This window comes from Lipotes vexillifer, unplaced genomic scaffold, assembly GCF_000442215.2.
Source record: "Lipotes vexillifer unplaced genomic scaffold, Lipotes_vexillifer_v1.1 scaffold394, whole genome shotgun sequence".
Taxonomy (NCBI): Eukaryota; Metazoa; Chordata; class Mammalia; order Artiodactyla; family Lipotidae; genus Lipotes; species Lipotes vexillifer.
Window position 1 is genome coordinate 733,324 of NW_006791731.1, and position 15,923 is coordinate 749,246.

General features: G+C 53.2%; 1 protein-coding gene and 1 pseudogene across 2 annotated transcripts in view; both read right to left on the reverse strand.

The window, feature by feature from the left end:
- Window positions 1–137, reverse strand: part of LOC103075588 (speriolin-like) — a 13,055-nt gene extending 12,918 nt beyond the window's left edge. Inside the window, 1 exon segment of the mRNA XM_082931348.1 lies at window positions 1–137. This exon segment is cut by the window's left edge and continues 15 nt beyond it. Coding sequence (XP_082787474.1) covers window positions 1–137 — 137 coding nt within the window.
- A 14,926-nt stretch (window positions 138–15,063) lies between these two features.
- On the reverse strand, window positions 15,064–15,353 carry LOC103083249 (HIG1 domain family member 1A, mitochondrial pseudogene; annotated as a pseudogene). Its single transcript, XR_014368675.1, has one exon. The product of XR_014368675.1 is annotated as an HIG1 domain family member 1A, mitochondrial pseudogene (transcript).
- Window positions 15,354–15,923: the final 570 nt, after the last annotated feature.

The following is a 15,923-nucleotide window of genomic DNA, read 5'->3' on the forward strand; positions in this document are numbered from 1 at the left end:
CCCGCCTGCATCTTGATCGCCGACTTGAGCTCGTGATTCTCCCAAAGGAGCCGCACCAGCTTCTTCAGTTCCTCGTTTTCCCGCACCAGCCTCTCAATCTGATGCCGAAGCCCCTCATAATTGGTGAGTAGAGACATGCCCCAGGGCAGCGGGAAGGGTGCGGCCCTCAGCAGGGCGCTGCACCTAGAGGCTGCCCAGGGCCCGGGGCCTCGCCCGGGCTGGAAGAGGGCACTAGAGTTTGCAAGTTGCAAGGCTGGCCCATGGGCCTGGGTATTGTGAGGTCAGAGGCTGCACCTCCTCCAGGCCTCTCTGCTCTACCAGGCTCAGCTCTCCGTGCCTCCAGGCCTGAGCGCAGGCCCTGCTTCAGCCTGGAACATTCCCACCCCTTCTCTGTCCAGCCGGCTTTCCTCTGTGGAGCTTCCCAACCGCCGCCCTCTAGGCTTCCCCACAGGCGTGTCCTCCATCACAGCACTTACCTGGCTCTGTGCAGTTAGCTCTTTAGCGCTGTTTCACTCACTTCACATCCAGGGCAAGGATTGTGCGACTCGCCAGCATCCAGCAAAGGGCCGGGTGCCCGTGCAGGTAGGTAAACAGTGAACATCTGCTGAATGAAGATTCATCACTTGCCTTCCTGGAGAGGATGCCCCTTCCTTGGGATCTTGGGCGCACCTGGATTTAGCTGTCAGCCTTCTCCTGGGGACTAACATCTTGGACAGCGGGACACTGGGCTATGCTTTCTTCTGATGCCAGGTGCTGAGAGACTTTCTCTGGCTGCTGGCCCAGGGGCTCCCTCGTCTAAGCAATCGGCTCCCTATAGCTTGGAGTCTCCATTTCTGATGACTCAGGTTCCCCTATTCCAAATTCCCCAGCGGGGCCCCCTCTGTGCCCACTATTCTCTGGCTCCTTGAATTTTCCTGACTATAGTCCTTCAAGAACCCAAGACTGCATTCCTCATCAGGTTCCAAGAACTCACATCTCTGAGTCCTTATCGCACTCCCCCTTTTTAGAGCCGTCTACACAGAGAAATTTGCAGGCCTGACCTTGGGAGTTGAGTGAGGCCATGTCCTTGTGACCTCCACTGGCTCAGCGGGCATCTGCTCTTGAACAGGAGAGGGTGGTGACGTCCTAGTATAAGGCAGAGGGCACACTCCTGGCAGGAGGGTGGGGGTGAGGATGGAGTCGAAGATCAGCCAAGGCTGGGGCCAGTCTGAGTGGAGCGTTCCACCTGGACCTCACAATGGGGGGCCTGCCCTCACCTTCCTCTGACGCCCCAGACTGTCATCCTGGCTGAATCACTCTGGTCCTGGGGACCAGGGCTGAGATTTCTTCAGTGGAAGAGATCCCCTCTGCACGCCCTCAGCTCTTCACAGAACGTCTCTGCTGGGTTTTCCTCCAGCATGTGAAAATAAGCCTGTCACGGCTCTCTCAATCGTCTTACCGCGCTGTTGGCCTCTCCTTGGGTTGATGCCCTCCTTGCCATCTGTGATGGTTACATTTTCTGTGTCAGCTTGGCTGGGCTATGGTGCTGCCCAGGTATTTGGTCAAACACTAGCCTAGTCATTGCTCTGAAGGTTGACTTTAAGTAAAGCAGATTATTCTCAGTCACGTGGGTGGTCTTTATACAATCATTTGAAAGCCTTAAGAATAGAAAACTGACGTTTTCCAGGGAAGAAGGAATTGTGCCTCAACGCTGTCCTAGAAATTCTGCCTGAGTTTTCGGTCTCCTGGTCTGCTCCACAGACTTCGGACGTGCTATTTCCCACGATTGTGTGAGCCAGTTCCTTAAAATAAACCTCTTAATATACAAGAACGCTGACTGATACACCATCTGTATTTCCCATGTACCAGTGCTGCTTTCCTCCCAAAATATATATACTGAGCACCAACTGTATGGCAGGCGTTGTGCTAGGAACTGGGGGTTCTGTGCTAGGAACTGGGGGTTCGATCCTAGTCATAATCAGGCATTGTCCCTGCCGTATCGGCCGTATCAAGTACAGTGGGGAGCAGCGGAGAATCGAATAATCACACATAAATGTCGAATTACCAGCGTGATGAATGCTGAGCGTGGTGCCGGGAGAGGGTGCGGCGGGTAGGGTAGACCCAGTCAGCTCAGGGCAGCCGCCCCTGAGGAAGTGATGATTGAGGTGACACGAAGGAGGAGTCTCTGGTGGGAGAAGAGCTTCCAGCCGGAAGAACAGCCCGTGCAGAGGCCCCAGGGCAGTGTGCCACGAAGGAACTGAAGGAACTGAAAGAGGCCGGCCTGTGTGATGGACCCGGGGGCGGGGCGCGGAGGACAGAGGGCCCAGGTTGTGATGTGGCCTGGTGGCCGCAGGGCTTACGTTCATCTTCATCCTAAAGGCCTTGGGAAGCCCTTGAAGGGCTTTGAGAAGGACGCTTGGGAATGGATTGGAGAGAAAGAGCCGCTGAATGGAGCGCAGTAAGGAGGCCGCCACAGTCACGCAAGCAAGCGGCGCGGGTGCCTTGGACGCAGTGGTGCCGAGGAGGTGGAGGGAAGTCCAGCGCGTACCCGGCGGCCTGGTCTTGGGCGCGGGCGTGAGCAGGGACAGCCTCACAGCTGCTGGTGGCCCCGCCCAGCAGGGAGCAAGACCGAGTTTAGAGCAAAGACCCTGAGTCAGGTTTGGATGCGCTGCTGAGAGCGGGTGCCGTGAAGCCTCTGAGGAGTGAATTCAGGGAGGCAGTGGTTACCGCTCGGGTCCCAGGGCAGAACCCACTGCGTGGACTGGCAAGATACCGCTTGGGGTCATCAGCTTCTAGACGGCACATGCAGCCACAGCGGTGGGTGAGGTCACCCAGCAATCATTAAGTCATGAAAGACAATAGGCTTTAGGCCTCCTGGGCCTTGAAGAGCAGGACAAGCCTGCAGAGAACACAGAACGGAAATGCCACAGGGACACGAGGAGGAGCCCGGGGGGGCTGGGCTGGCACAGCCACGGGCTGAGGAAATAGAATGGCGCCCGAGAGGCCAGATGACAGGAGGACAGAGTGTGCATTGGCCTTAGGGACTTGGAAGTCGCTGGGGACTTAGGGAGGGCTGTTTGGCTGGAGCCATTGGGCCAATGCCGGGTTCCTGAGTGTGAGAAGTGAGTGGGAAGGTCACGAGGAGATGGGGGCACCACAGCTCCTAGGAGGAGGTGGTGCGGAGGGTGGGGTGCAGCTGCGGGGTCCCCAGCCCCTTCCAGCTCTGGAAGCCCGGGGCCGGGCCAGATGCTGTCCCCACTGCCTGGTTGCAGCTCACTGTACCTCTGCTGCCCCCAGCCTCTCCTCAGAAGACCCGGCTCCCTTGGGCGCTGAGCTGCAGCCTCCCGCCGCTTTCCTTGGACTCACCCCCTTCAGGCTTCATTTGCTCTCTTTAATTTTCTCATCTTTTTTTTCTTTTGCTGTTATATCACATAGACAGTGTCCTTTGGTATCCAGATCTATTAGGTTTGAGTTTGGGATTGAGAGTAGCAAAAATCTGGCAAGCAAGGTATTCATCCAAAAATTGACCCACGTTAATTTGGATCATGTGTTTGGGGGCAGGAGTTTGGGGCGTGCACGCATGGGGCCAGCCCTCGATGTCTTCTGTCCTGCTCTTCCGTCTGAGCTCCTGGCCGGTGTCACTGTGGAATGGTCTCAGGCCCTGCTACAGGGAGGTCAGGGCTGCAGGAGTGACGGGAACCTCCATGCCTCTACTCTGGCTTTGCACTCCCCACGGGCTCATCAGGAATCCACTGCAGACAAACCTTCAGTGTTTCCCCACTTGCTTATGCTGAGTCAGACCCCCCGTCTGGTCTTGGGTCACTGGCTTTTGCACAGTTTGTCCCCATTCAGATTTGCCTCATTAGATTCAGCTTGGCGTGTCAACTTGGCAAGGCCTTCAGGGATCTTTGCTCCTGTCTTGGCTTGGGATTCTTTGTAGGTTTAGCAAACGTGGTTTTAAAGCCATCTTCTCAAGGCACTAAGTTGCTGAAGAACAGGCAGCTTCACCCTGGAGCCCTCTGTCCACACCCCGTTTTACCTTCTGTCCCCTCCTGAGGAGGGGCCAGTCTGCACGTGGCTAACGCAATTCTAGCAACACCGGCCGTGTGATCATTTCCGTCCTGTTTAACCTCAGGGTCTATGGGCTCACAGTCACATCCTGGTGCTGGCAAGGAGCTCCTGGGGGGATTTGCCCAGTCTGCGCTCCCACGGAGTCGGCTGGCACCCTCCAGGCACTGCTGAAACAGTCCCAACACCCGCCACCCCAGACAGATGTACAGTCACCTCCTCCTACAGGTGAGGCACCGAGACACAGCCATACCAAGTGCCTGGGCTTTCCGGGTCCCCACGACTGGCCCATTCTTCCTGCATCTTCCCAGCTGTCAAGGTTGGGGCTTGGGGCGGGCTGCCTAGTCTCTGGCCTGCTTTTCTTGCATCTTCCCAGCTGTCAAGGTTGGGGCTTGGGGCGGGCTGCCTAATCTCTGGCCTGCTCTTCCTGCATCCAGCCTCAGCCTTTCTGCTGCAGCCTCTGCACAGCTGCCAAGGGGTCTTTCTGGATCCAGTCTCCACTCAGAGGGAGGACTTGGCATGGTGTCCCGGAGAGGACAAGGACCGCAGCACACTCTGCCCTGCATCCCAGAGCCCAGTACAGGCCCTGGAACACAGTGGGTACTCAAGAAATGTATCAGTGCATCTTTATTCAACTTTCTCTTCTCTCTTCTGAAAGAATTCCCACCGTGAAGCTGGAGGAGACACGTTGGCTCGTGGTAGAGACAGGCCAGGTGCTAGCTGGCCTTCTCAGTGTCTGAGGAGGACATGCCTCTGGGCTTCTGAGGGGCTGGCTGTGCCCTCCCTGAGTCTGGAGGGCCGTGGGAAGGCAGCCGGCCCTGGGGGGAGCAGGGGCACCTGCTCATCTACCTGGGGCCCTGCCAGCCAGAGTCGGGAAGAGCAGCCTCAGAGGAAAGACTGTCCAGGTCTCGGCTAGAGGTGGAATGTTCTAGGAGTGAGACCTTGGTCACCAACCCCTGGGCTCGTCCATCACCCCTCGTGAAGGGCTCGGGGACTAGAGGCCAGGGCAGGGGCCAGGAGGGCTCTGCCAGGCTCTGGAGCCTTGGCCACATCTCCATGTTGGTAGCAGGGCTCTCTCGGCTTTTTGAGAAGTGTTATCTGGAGGGCAGCGAGGAGGAGGAGGGCTGGTCAGCCCGAGAGAGTGGCGGGGGCTAGGAGCCAGGGCTGCTGGGCTTGTGTGGTTGGGGTCCAGGCCCCCAGGCTCCACAGGCCCCACGTCAGACCCGTGTGCCCCCTACCCTGACCCTCAGTTGATTCCTGTTCCCACTTCACACCCCAGCTTGGGAGACCCCCTCAGGGTTCCCCTTCAGCAGCATCAGAGGGGTCAGGTGTCTCGTCTCCAGCTTTGCTGTGTGGGCCGGGGCAGCCCGCATCCTCTGTTCCTTTGTCTGTCAAGTGGGGTAATAACGCTCACTCCTCCTACTGTTGTTGTGAGGCTTAGATGAGGTAATGTGTGTAAAATAGCGAGGCAACGTCTGGCACAGAGGGAGAGCTAAATGCGTTTTCTCATCAGCCCAGAGATCTTGAAATCCTGCCAGGTGCCATTGCGGGGGACAGCAGGGAACAAACAAGGAAACTCTGCCCTCTCTGGCTCCATTTCTATGGCCAGGAGCTGCCCAGGGCAGGGCAGGCTGGAAGCTGTTGGTGGGAACCCCAGGCTCCCAAGCCCCGTTCCTTGACTGGAGGGCATTCTCAAAGTCTGGGTGGGGGGCACAGAGGGGTGTGGAGGTGGGGGGGGGCCTGAGATCTGATGGGCCTGAGCCAAGGACCACCCTGCCAGCGAGAGCTAGGGTTAGGCCAGAGGACACGTGGCCCTCTGATGCTTCGGTCTCCCCCTCTTCCACGTGGGCTTGCGATGCGCTCTCGTGGCTTCTGTAAGGACCGTACGTTTGGTCATTTGCTCCACGGCAGCCATCGACGCCATCTCTCACTGGTGCAGGGAACACAGCAAAGGCCTGCTGCCTTGGAGCTGATGTCCCGGCGGGACCGTGGCCCGTCGCCAGAGAAGGATGATGAGGGTGGTGGTGATGCAGGCCGTGGGGAGGCGTAACGTGGGGAAAGGGCGAGCAAGCGGAGGCCATGGCCTTCAGTCCAGAGTGGTCGGAGGGCCTCCCCGACAAGGCGACACTTGGGAGGGGAGTCGAGGCGGGGGCAGGACAAGAAATGAGGATGTTGAGGGGCAGGCCTTCTAGATAGAGGGCCAGCCAGTGCAAAGGCCCTGGGCACACGAGCAGGCCTGTCGCACTTTTGAAGACCATCCAGGAGGCCTATGAGACGGAGGGGAATGAGCCACTGAGAGAAAGGTGGTAACCGAGTCAGAGAGGCAGAGGGCGGGTTGTGGGACTCACACAGGGGTTTGGATTTTACACCCGGTGGGATGTTAAGGCTCGGAGGCTTTGGAGTGAAGGGAGGAGCTTTAACCACCAGTTCACGTGATTGCATGACCTGTGACCCCAGGGCTGCAGGCCACTCGTCTCTCTTGGGTCCTCAAGTCCACTCCCAGCGCTCCACGGGCTCTGGGTGAGCCCTGCAGGGCGAGTGCATGGGCCCTGCCTGGCCCTGCCACTGCCCTTGCCCCTCGGCTCCAGGTAGAGTCCAGACGTCCCTGCCTGCCCCCTCCCCTCTGCACCTGCAGCTCCTCAAAGCGCACGCCGGCTTCATGCCTGATGATGGCGGCCCCTCCACTGCACGCTTCCCTGGTCCTCATGTCTCCCGTGAGCCGGGCACTCTGCAACCCTGCCTGCCACACCAGCCTGCCCGCCCCCAGCCTCTGCCCGCCCCTGGCTCTGGCTCCGGGTGCCTCTGTGTCAGACCCTTGCCGGCCCTGAGGCTGAGGGCAGACCTGCCTTCCCCGCTCTCAGCTCAGCCCAATCCAAGTAGAACCTTCGCGAGGGATTTTCATTAGGAATCTCTGTGAACACAGAGGGAAGCGGCAGGGGACAAAGGGGCCTGGTTTTAGGCCTGAATCTGGAGAGTGGTGAGAAAGGGGCAGTGAGGTCACGGCAGGCTGGGCTGTGTCATCGGGGAGTGAGTTTGTCTTGAAGGTCAGATGACCCTGAGGCTGAGAGCTGAGGTCAGGTAGGGGCCTGCATGTGATGCTCAACATCTGGTTGTAGTGACAGACTTCTGACACTTGGGGTCCCACCTGCCCACGCTCAGGGCTGGCAGAGGGAGAGCTGCTAGAAGGGGGGCAGCTCAAGGCCAACAGGCACACGCTGGGTTGGCCTGATAAGGTCACCAAGCTGCACGTCAGATATTGGGATTGGCACAGGATTAGAGCCCAACCTGGGGGCATTGGCCACCCCCGTCAGCAGCCACTCAGACCTTCCTGCCCTTGGCCCTGAGGCTGCCCGGGTCCCCGTGCCTGCAAGTGAGTCCTGGGCGGGGCTCTGGGCTCTGGGTCTGGGCTCCGGTTGGATCAGGGGGGCAGAGTTGCCCCCACTTCTTCCTGTGACATTTTTTTTTTTTTTTTTTTTTTTTTTTTTGCAGTACGCGGGCGTCTCACTGCTGTGGCCTCTCCCGTTGCAGAGCACAGGCTCCGGACGCGCAGGCTCAGTGGCCGTGGCTCATGGACCCAGCCGCTCCGCGGCATGTGGGATCTTCCCGGACCGGGGCACGAACCCGTGTCCCCTGCATTGGCAGGTGGACTCTCAACCACTGCACCACCAGGGAAGCCCCCTTGTGACATATTTGGCCAGCCTTTTCTGCCTGGTCCTAGGAAAGTGTCTCTTCTCTCCTCCCTTCTTCAGCAGATCAGAAATAAAGACTTTCCCAAACCCAGTGTCCTTAGAATCTGCTGTTTGTGCCCTGGGTTTGTGACCCGAGGACTCGCTAGAGCTAAGCTCATTTGCTTGGTGGTGATGATGGACACCTGCTTGGGCTGACCAACGCTTAGACTCCCCGTGACAGTCCTCTCTTCCTAGCGTCTTGCACCACAGTGTTTAGACTGACGTCCCGCAGTTGGGAGACTCTGACCCCAGAACCCCTCTTTGGCCAGTCTGGGTCCTTGAGCCCCAGCTTGAGGAATTTCGTGCTACAGTTTATGACGTAGATGAGTACCTTCTCTGGTGCAGTCTCTTAATTTGTCATGTTACTGAAAAAGCTGGTTATAGGAGGGAATCCTAAAAAAATACTGTTTGCTAAAATGCTTGTTTTGAAAATGTGAATTTGTTTCAACGTGGTTGATATATTTAGGAGCAATTTGAACACAAGGCAGATTCCGTTTGTTTATGTGCGATTTTGTTTATGAGAAATGGGTGAAAACAGAAAGCAAAGATTGCACCCAGATGAACGGACCACAGCAACATGGGAACGTGCAGAACACACACACCTCAGACATCTGCCAGCGCCTCAGTTCACCACCTCCTCTCTGTGCTGAGCCACACCTCGCCACATCCGTGTCACAACTTCCCATCCAATTTCAGACAACTCACCTCACAGTAACCCACGAGCCACGACCTTTCCCCCGCCCACTTCTGTAAACTGGCTTCAGGTCTTCTTCAAGGTAAATGCCATATTTATTGTAGTATTTTTGGTATCGCTTAACCATGTAACATATGTAAAACTGTGCTATTGTTTTTATTAGGTTGTTGAGACTTCTTAAATGTTTCATTGATGACGTTTTGAGTACTGCGCCTCTAGCCTCATTTTCCTCAGAAGTCTTGTGGCTTTTCTTGTGCTGGTGACACACCTGAGCTGCCGCTGGACTCTGGTAGTTACTGAACCTCCGAGAGCCACAGGCTCCTCATCTGTGAAGCCTCCCGAATGTCCATTTGTCCGTTCGGCACCCGAGGACTCAGGCACGTCTGTCTGTGTGCAGATGCATGACAAGCTCTGGGCACACGGTGTGGACGAGACCGCTGCTCCAGCAGAGACGCATCGAGCGAGGGCCACAAAGGCATCAGAGCAGGTGGTGGGATGGGGGATGGCAGGCAGGGTGGACTACAGGGCCTCTGAGGGGACATCGTGGCTGAGAGCTGGGATGAGGGGCAGAGCAAAGGTCCTGAGGCAGGAACCGGTGGGCCACGTGGAAGCAGAGCCAGAAGACTGTGGGGCAGGACAGCGTGCACCAGGGGAGGGGCCGGTGCACGCCTGGGGCCTGTCCACGGGATGTAGGCAGAGCAGGTGGTTGGGGAGCCATGTGACAGGAGGTGTGTAAGCTCATACCCAGTGCTCTCTAGGCATCAGCCACCGTTTGACCCTGTGCTGAGAGCAGGGTGAGGTGGAGAGCCAGGACCGGGGAGAGTGGAGCAGGGTGCTGAGTGTGCAGGCTGGTAGCCGGGCTGCTTGGTCACGCCGAGGTCCATGAAATGTCCCTGGGAGGACACCAGGCCACCTTGCCCTGTGACTGTCCTCCCAGCCTCGGACTGCCTCAGGATGGGTTGGGAAAGGCCCGTCAGACGGGGCTGAGCCAGGGCGCGAAGTGGTGGGACAAGGGGCGTGGAGCAGGCCCTGTGCACCTGGGGGAGGGAGGGCAGACGGGCGCGGGAGGGAAGCAGGGTGGGCTGGGAGGGGAGAAGGGCTTGAGGGCTTGCCAGTTTGCACCTGGCCGGACAGGAGGAGCAGGGTGAGAGGTGTGTGGCCGGGAGGCAGTGGTGGGACGGGCAGTGCCCCAAACGGTGAGGTCCCTAAGTGGGAGGCTGGTCTGGTCCATTCCCAGAGCACCTGGGCTGCGGGGAGCCTCAGTGGGCCTTGGGTTGGGAGCCTGCAGGTCAGGAGGTGAGCTCGCTGTGGGGAAAGAGGGTGAAATCCTGCGGGGAAGTGAGCATGCAGAGCCGGAGCCCGGAGCCTGTGGCACTCAGCGGCTGAGAATCAGGGGAGGGCTGGGGAGGGCTGCGGGACTGCTGAGGGCAGCACGGAAGTGGGGAGAATGAAGGAAAAGAAGGGCAGCAGAGACTCGGTGAGTGGGACCTTCCAAGAAGCACGTGGCAACGGATGACGGACAGACACTTGGACACGATGTTAGAAATGGCAAATTCAGAGGGAAGTGAGAGCAGGGCACAGTCAGTGGGGAGGTGTCTCGCCCACCGACACAGTGCGGGGGATGGAGTGCACTTCCGGGTGGCCCGGATGCTCCCCGAGGCCCCTCGAGGGAATCACCCACAGGAGGGCTAATCCTTTTTCTTCGTGTGTCACCTGTGCCTTGAGGGAGCCCTCCCATCCCCACACTGCCTCCACTTTGGACGCGGGCAGTGCTGTGTGCTCTGTGACACACAAGGCAATTCAACAGGGACTGGATTTATTGAGCACCAGTTGTGTGCCATACACCGTGCTGGGTATCCAGGTGGCCATGGTGGCACCACAAGCATTATGGAGAATTACAGTAAGTGGAGCACACAGATCGACAGACAGACAGCGACCACACAGTGGGCGAGGGCTTTGCTGGGGAAGCTGAGGCAAAGGGCATCTAGCCCTGGCTGGGGATCAGGGGTGGGCCCCAGGGGAATGACTTCTGAAGATCTAACTCCTGGAAGGAGCCAGCCAGGTTAGAGGAATGTCGGGTGTGGAACGGTAGGGGAAGGTACAAAGACCAAGAGTCAAGGGAGTTTGGGGCAGCTGAAGTGTACAGAGCAGGGACAAGAGAGGGAGAGGCCCCATCAGAGAGCCTGGACTTTATCCTGGGTGCTGGGTGCTGGGTGGAGGGGCGGGCAGTGGTTGTCACCCAAGGGGCCTGTCCATTTGGAAGTGCGTGTGGGCTTTCTCGTGTCACACGGATGGTAGGGTGTCAGTACCAAAAATGCTAAGCCCTCCTGCGCTGTGCTGGGTGGTCCAGCACCACATTTTTTCTGCCCAAACGCAGGAGTGTCTCTATGAGAAACACTGCGTTTTCAATGGGCAGCCAACAAAGACTATTTTAGTGTCCAAACGTTCGTTTTTAATCTTGTTGTTAATTTAAAATTTTGTTACCTTGTGGTCAGAGAGCAAAATTGTTACAATATTGTTCCATGTAGCTGCCATTCTTTCATTTCGACTGTTGGACACTCTGCCCTTCTGTGCATGTACCACAGTTTATACATCCATGATCTTGTCTGTGGACGTCTGAGTTGCTTACAGGTTTTCGCTAATACGAACAAAGACTCTGTGAACATTCTTATACGTGTTCCCAGGCATACAAGTGCAAAAATTTATGTTGGGCCTACCTAGGAGCAGAATTCTGGGTTGTAGAAATGTAAGTTTCCAACTTCACAAGATAATGTCAAATTGATTTGCTAATTGGCTTGCTCACCAGCAAAGCTCAAGTGATCCTGTTGCTATGTATCTTCTCCAACACTTGATATTGTCAGAATTCTTGATTTTTTTTCCCATTGGATGGATGGTACTGGTATCTCATTGTAGTCTTGGTTTCATTCAGCCAGTGCCAGCCACTGCTTTAGGACTAGACTTGCATCCCCTTGATAATTTATAAATTTATTTATTTTATTTTTGGCTGCGTTGGGTCTTCGTCGCTGTGCGCGGGCTTTCTCTAGTTGCAGCGAGCGGGGGCTACTCTTCGTTGCGGTGCGCCGGCTTCTCATCACGGTGGCTTCTCTTGTTGCAGAGCACGGGTTCTAGGCGCACGGGCTTCAGTAGTTGTGGCTCGTGGGCTCTAGAGCACAGGCTCAGTAGTTGTGGCGCACAGGCCCAGTTGTTCCGCGGCATGTGGGATCTTCCCGGACCAGGGCTCGAACCCGTGTCCCCTGCATTGGCAGGGGGACTCCCAACCACTGCACCACTGGGGAATCCCCCCTTGATAATTTTTGAGGTTAACAGGTCATCCGTCATATGTTTCATGGCCATTTGTCTTACTCTTCTGTGAGATACACACTGCAGTGTCCATCGGGGGATCTTCTTAGTCCACTAAACCCCCAGCCCCATCTGTAAGATGACCAAGGGCCACCCTTGGCAACCATCTGCTCAGACGTGCAGGAAATACAGCTGGCCAGCAGGGGCGCTACATCTTCTTTTTCTGAAGGAATCCTGGAGCGATTTACATAGCCATCAAGGCTACATCTTTGGACCCACAGGTGACAGCTCACACGCAAGGGGATGAGATTCACGCTGGGCAGGGTTTCCAAACCTTACGCCTCACAGGAGCCATATATCTTGCGACAATTGCATAGGTGTAGCTTCCAGCGTCTCCACAAGAGACGTGCTCTGCTTCAAGAATCACTGTCCTCCAGGAAGCTCAGAGTTATGGCTTCTCTCAGGCATTCATAGTTCATTTCTAGTTCCTGCCTGTCCACATCGTGCATCTTCCAATAGGGGCGATTGTTACCGTAAGCAGTGTTGCCTAGTTAAATTGTTGACATTCTACCTTTATCTGGTTACCAGGGGAACATAGCTAGACAATTAACCAAAGGGCAAATCCTCAAGCAGAAGAGGAAGCGGTTTTGTTATACTTTTGCCTACATTCATTAAAAAAAATCAACTCTATCAAGGTGTAATTCTCATGCAATAATGTACCCATTTTAAGCAAACAATCTGGTGAGTTTTGACAAACCTGTATACCATGTGAGCACCACTGCAACAAGGTATAGAATTTTTCTATTACCCCAAAGTTTCCCTGTGCCTTTTCCTAGCAATTCTCACCTCCCATCCCTGGTCCTAATAGATTAGTCTTCTCTGGAGTAGTAATCATACAGTATATATTATTTTGTGTTTGCTTTTGTTTGTCCGGCATGGTGTTTTTGAGATCTGCCCTTGTGGTTGTGTGTATTACTAGTTTGTTCCTTTTTTATGGCTAAGTAGTATTCTGTTACATGACTATCACAATTAGTTTATTCCTTCACCCGTCGATGGACATTTCAGTCATTCCTATTTTTGGTAATTATGAATAAAGCTGCTGTAAACACTTGTGTATAAATCTTTGGTTAAAAATCTAGGATTACAACTGCTAGATCATATGGTAAACATGTATTATAAACTTCTGCCAAATTGTTTTCCAGAGTGGTTATACCGTTTTACTTTTCCACCAGCAGTAAATGAGAGCTCCAGTTGCTCTACATCCTTGCCAGTATGTTAATGTAAATCTTTAAATTTCAGCTATTCTAGTGAATGTAGAGTGGTACCTCATTGTGGTTTTAATTTGCATGTCCTTGATGGCTAATGATTTTGAAAATAATTCATGTGCTTACTGGCCATTTCTATATCTTCTTTTGTGAGGTTCCTGAAATCTTTTGCCCATTTAAAAAAATTAGGTTGCGTGTCTTCTAATTATGAAGTTGTAAAAGCACTTGTATGTCTGGATACAAATTCTTTGCCAAATATATGTATTGCAAATATTTTCTCCAAGTTGTGGCTTCTCTTTTCATTTCCTTTTTATTTATTTAGTTACTTATTTATTTGGTTGCATTGGGTCTTAGTTGCAGCAAGCGGGCTCCTTATTTGGGGTTTGAGGGCTCCTTAGTTGTGGCATACGGGCTCCTTAGTTGCAGCATGCATGTGGGATCTAGTTCCCGGACCAGCGATCGAACCTGGGCCTCCTGCATTGGGAGTGTGGGGTCTTAACTGCTGTGCCATCAGGCCATTTCCTTTTGAAGAGCAAAAGGTTTTAAGTTTATCCAAAAAAATTTGTTAACTGGTCTGTGCTTTTGGTGTCCTATCTAAGAAATCTGCCTACTCTAGGGCCATGAAGATATTCACCTACATTTTCACCTAGAAGTTTTTGTAATTTTAGTTTTTACATTTAGGTCTATGATCCATTTCAAGTTAATTTTTGTGTATGACGTGAGGTAAGGGTTCTGGTTATTCTTCTTTAATATTGATATCTACTTTTTCCATTATCATTTTTTTTTAATTAATTTATTTTATTTATTTACTTTTGGCTGAGTTGGGTCTTTGTTGCTGCGTGCAGGCTTTCTCTAGTTGCGGTGAGCGGGGGCTACTCTTTGTTGCAGTGCACGGGCTTCTCATTGCGGTGGCTTCCCTTGTTGCAGAGCACGGGTTCTAGGTGCACGGGCTTCAGGAGTTGTGGCTTATGCGCTCTGGAGTGCAGGCTCAGTAGTTGTGGCACATGGGCTTAGTTGCTCCGCGGCATGTGGGATCTTCCCGGACCAGGGCTTGAACCTGTGTCCACTGCATTGGCAGGCGGATTCTTAACCACTGCGCCACCAGGGAAACCCCTCCATTGCCATTTTTAAAAGAAATATGTGTAGGTCTATTTCTGGATTCTCTATTCTGTTCCACTGATCTATATGTCCCTCCTTAGGACAGTATCACACTGTCTTGATTATTATAGCCTTAGAGTGAATTTTGAAATCAGGTCTTCCAACTTTTTTCTTCTTTTTCAAAATTCTTTTGGCTTTTCTAATTCTTTTGCATTTCCATATACATTTTTTAAAAGTATTTTTCATTTACCTTTGCATTAGCACTTAAAATACACAGTTCTATTTCAAAATGCCATTTAAAAATTATTCTAATATAACAGCAGCAGACTATAATTCTGCAATTACAAAAGAGCTAGACGGGGATCTACAGGTAAGTTATTCTCGTGTTTACAGCTGTGACTCTGAAACAGACACTGCTTCAAAGCAGCTGTTACCAGCACTTTAGGTTTGGTTTAAAAACACACACATAGTCGCCGGGAGGTTTACAACGTTGTATTCCGTGCACCGTTCTGAAAGGTTCCTCAAGAGCCAGCCAGCCCTTAAAAACAGTGCTCCGTCCACAAGGCAGTCAGAAAGAGTTAAATTAACTGGGGTATATATAGGACTCCTACGTTACATCAAAAGCACATGACATTCTGCAGCAACTGGGAGCATGTTGTCCTCTTTACAACTAATTTTATCAGAAGAGTTTAAGAAGGTGGACATTGTACCACTGTCAAGTGCATGTTTTTGTGCTAATCTGACTCCCCTGAATGACCTAGCTAGTGAACTAGTCACCAGGCAAATCAAGCCTGCAAGAAAGGGAGCCAGTATTCAAATTACCATGTTATTGTCCAACCCACAGAATTTATTTTCAACATAAACATATAACCTCAATATGAGATGTCTAACTAAAGCAAGCACCACCAAGACAAAGACAGCATCTCCTCTTCTAAGGTTTAGGTTTTGCCCAGAATTCTTGATACATGGAATAGCCCATACCAAGAACCATCGCTCCCACAACAAAGCCTTGGGCTGCCACGTGCATGTGGATCAGGTGAACAGACATTTTAGTACTGCCCCTGCTCTTCAATTTATATAATCCATATGCGACGATTGCTGCAAAACCTTCCATTCCAATGGGGACAAATGGTGCCTCTCTAGCCTTTCGGATAAGTTTAAATCCCTGATCTTCATCATATGAAGAAAGAGAAACATCTGTGTCACTTGACATAGTGATTGAAGAATAGACACCTGCACGACGTCGCAGGCTCCAACCGGCTTCTCTCCATATAAATTTAAGGTGTTTTTCAATGTCTACGATAAAGCCTGCTAGGATTTTGACTGGGATTGTGTTGAACTTCTAGATCAATTTGTAGAGAATTGCCATCAGTACTGAGTCTGAGGCACGAATTTGGTACATCCCTCTATTTACTTAGGTCTTTTAAAATTTCTCTCAGAAGTGTTTTGTAGTTTTCAGTAGACAGGCATTGCACATATTTGTTAAGTTTATCACTGTGAAGAAAGGAGTTAACACAGCAGGCCTGAGACTGCTGTCCTTAGAAAGGTCTGCTTGGAACAGAGGCAGGAGTTGCAGCTGCCCCGTCTCCCCGGGGTATGCAACCCTTAGAGATTGCCTCAGAGCCCCCTCCCAGCCAGTGGGGAGATGGACCCCTCCCTTGCTCAGTGCCTCCTGGGTGGGGCCCCTCACCCCAGGGGGTCTATATATACATTTTGTAAGCCCACCCCTCCCATGTTGCATGCATGCTATACTCTAGAGCCAAAGTATAGCCCTTCCCCCTGTAGCCTCTG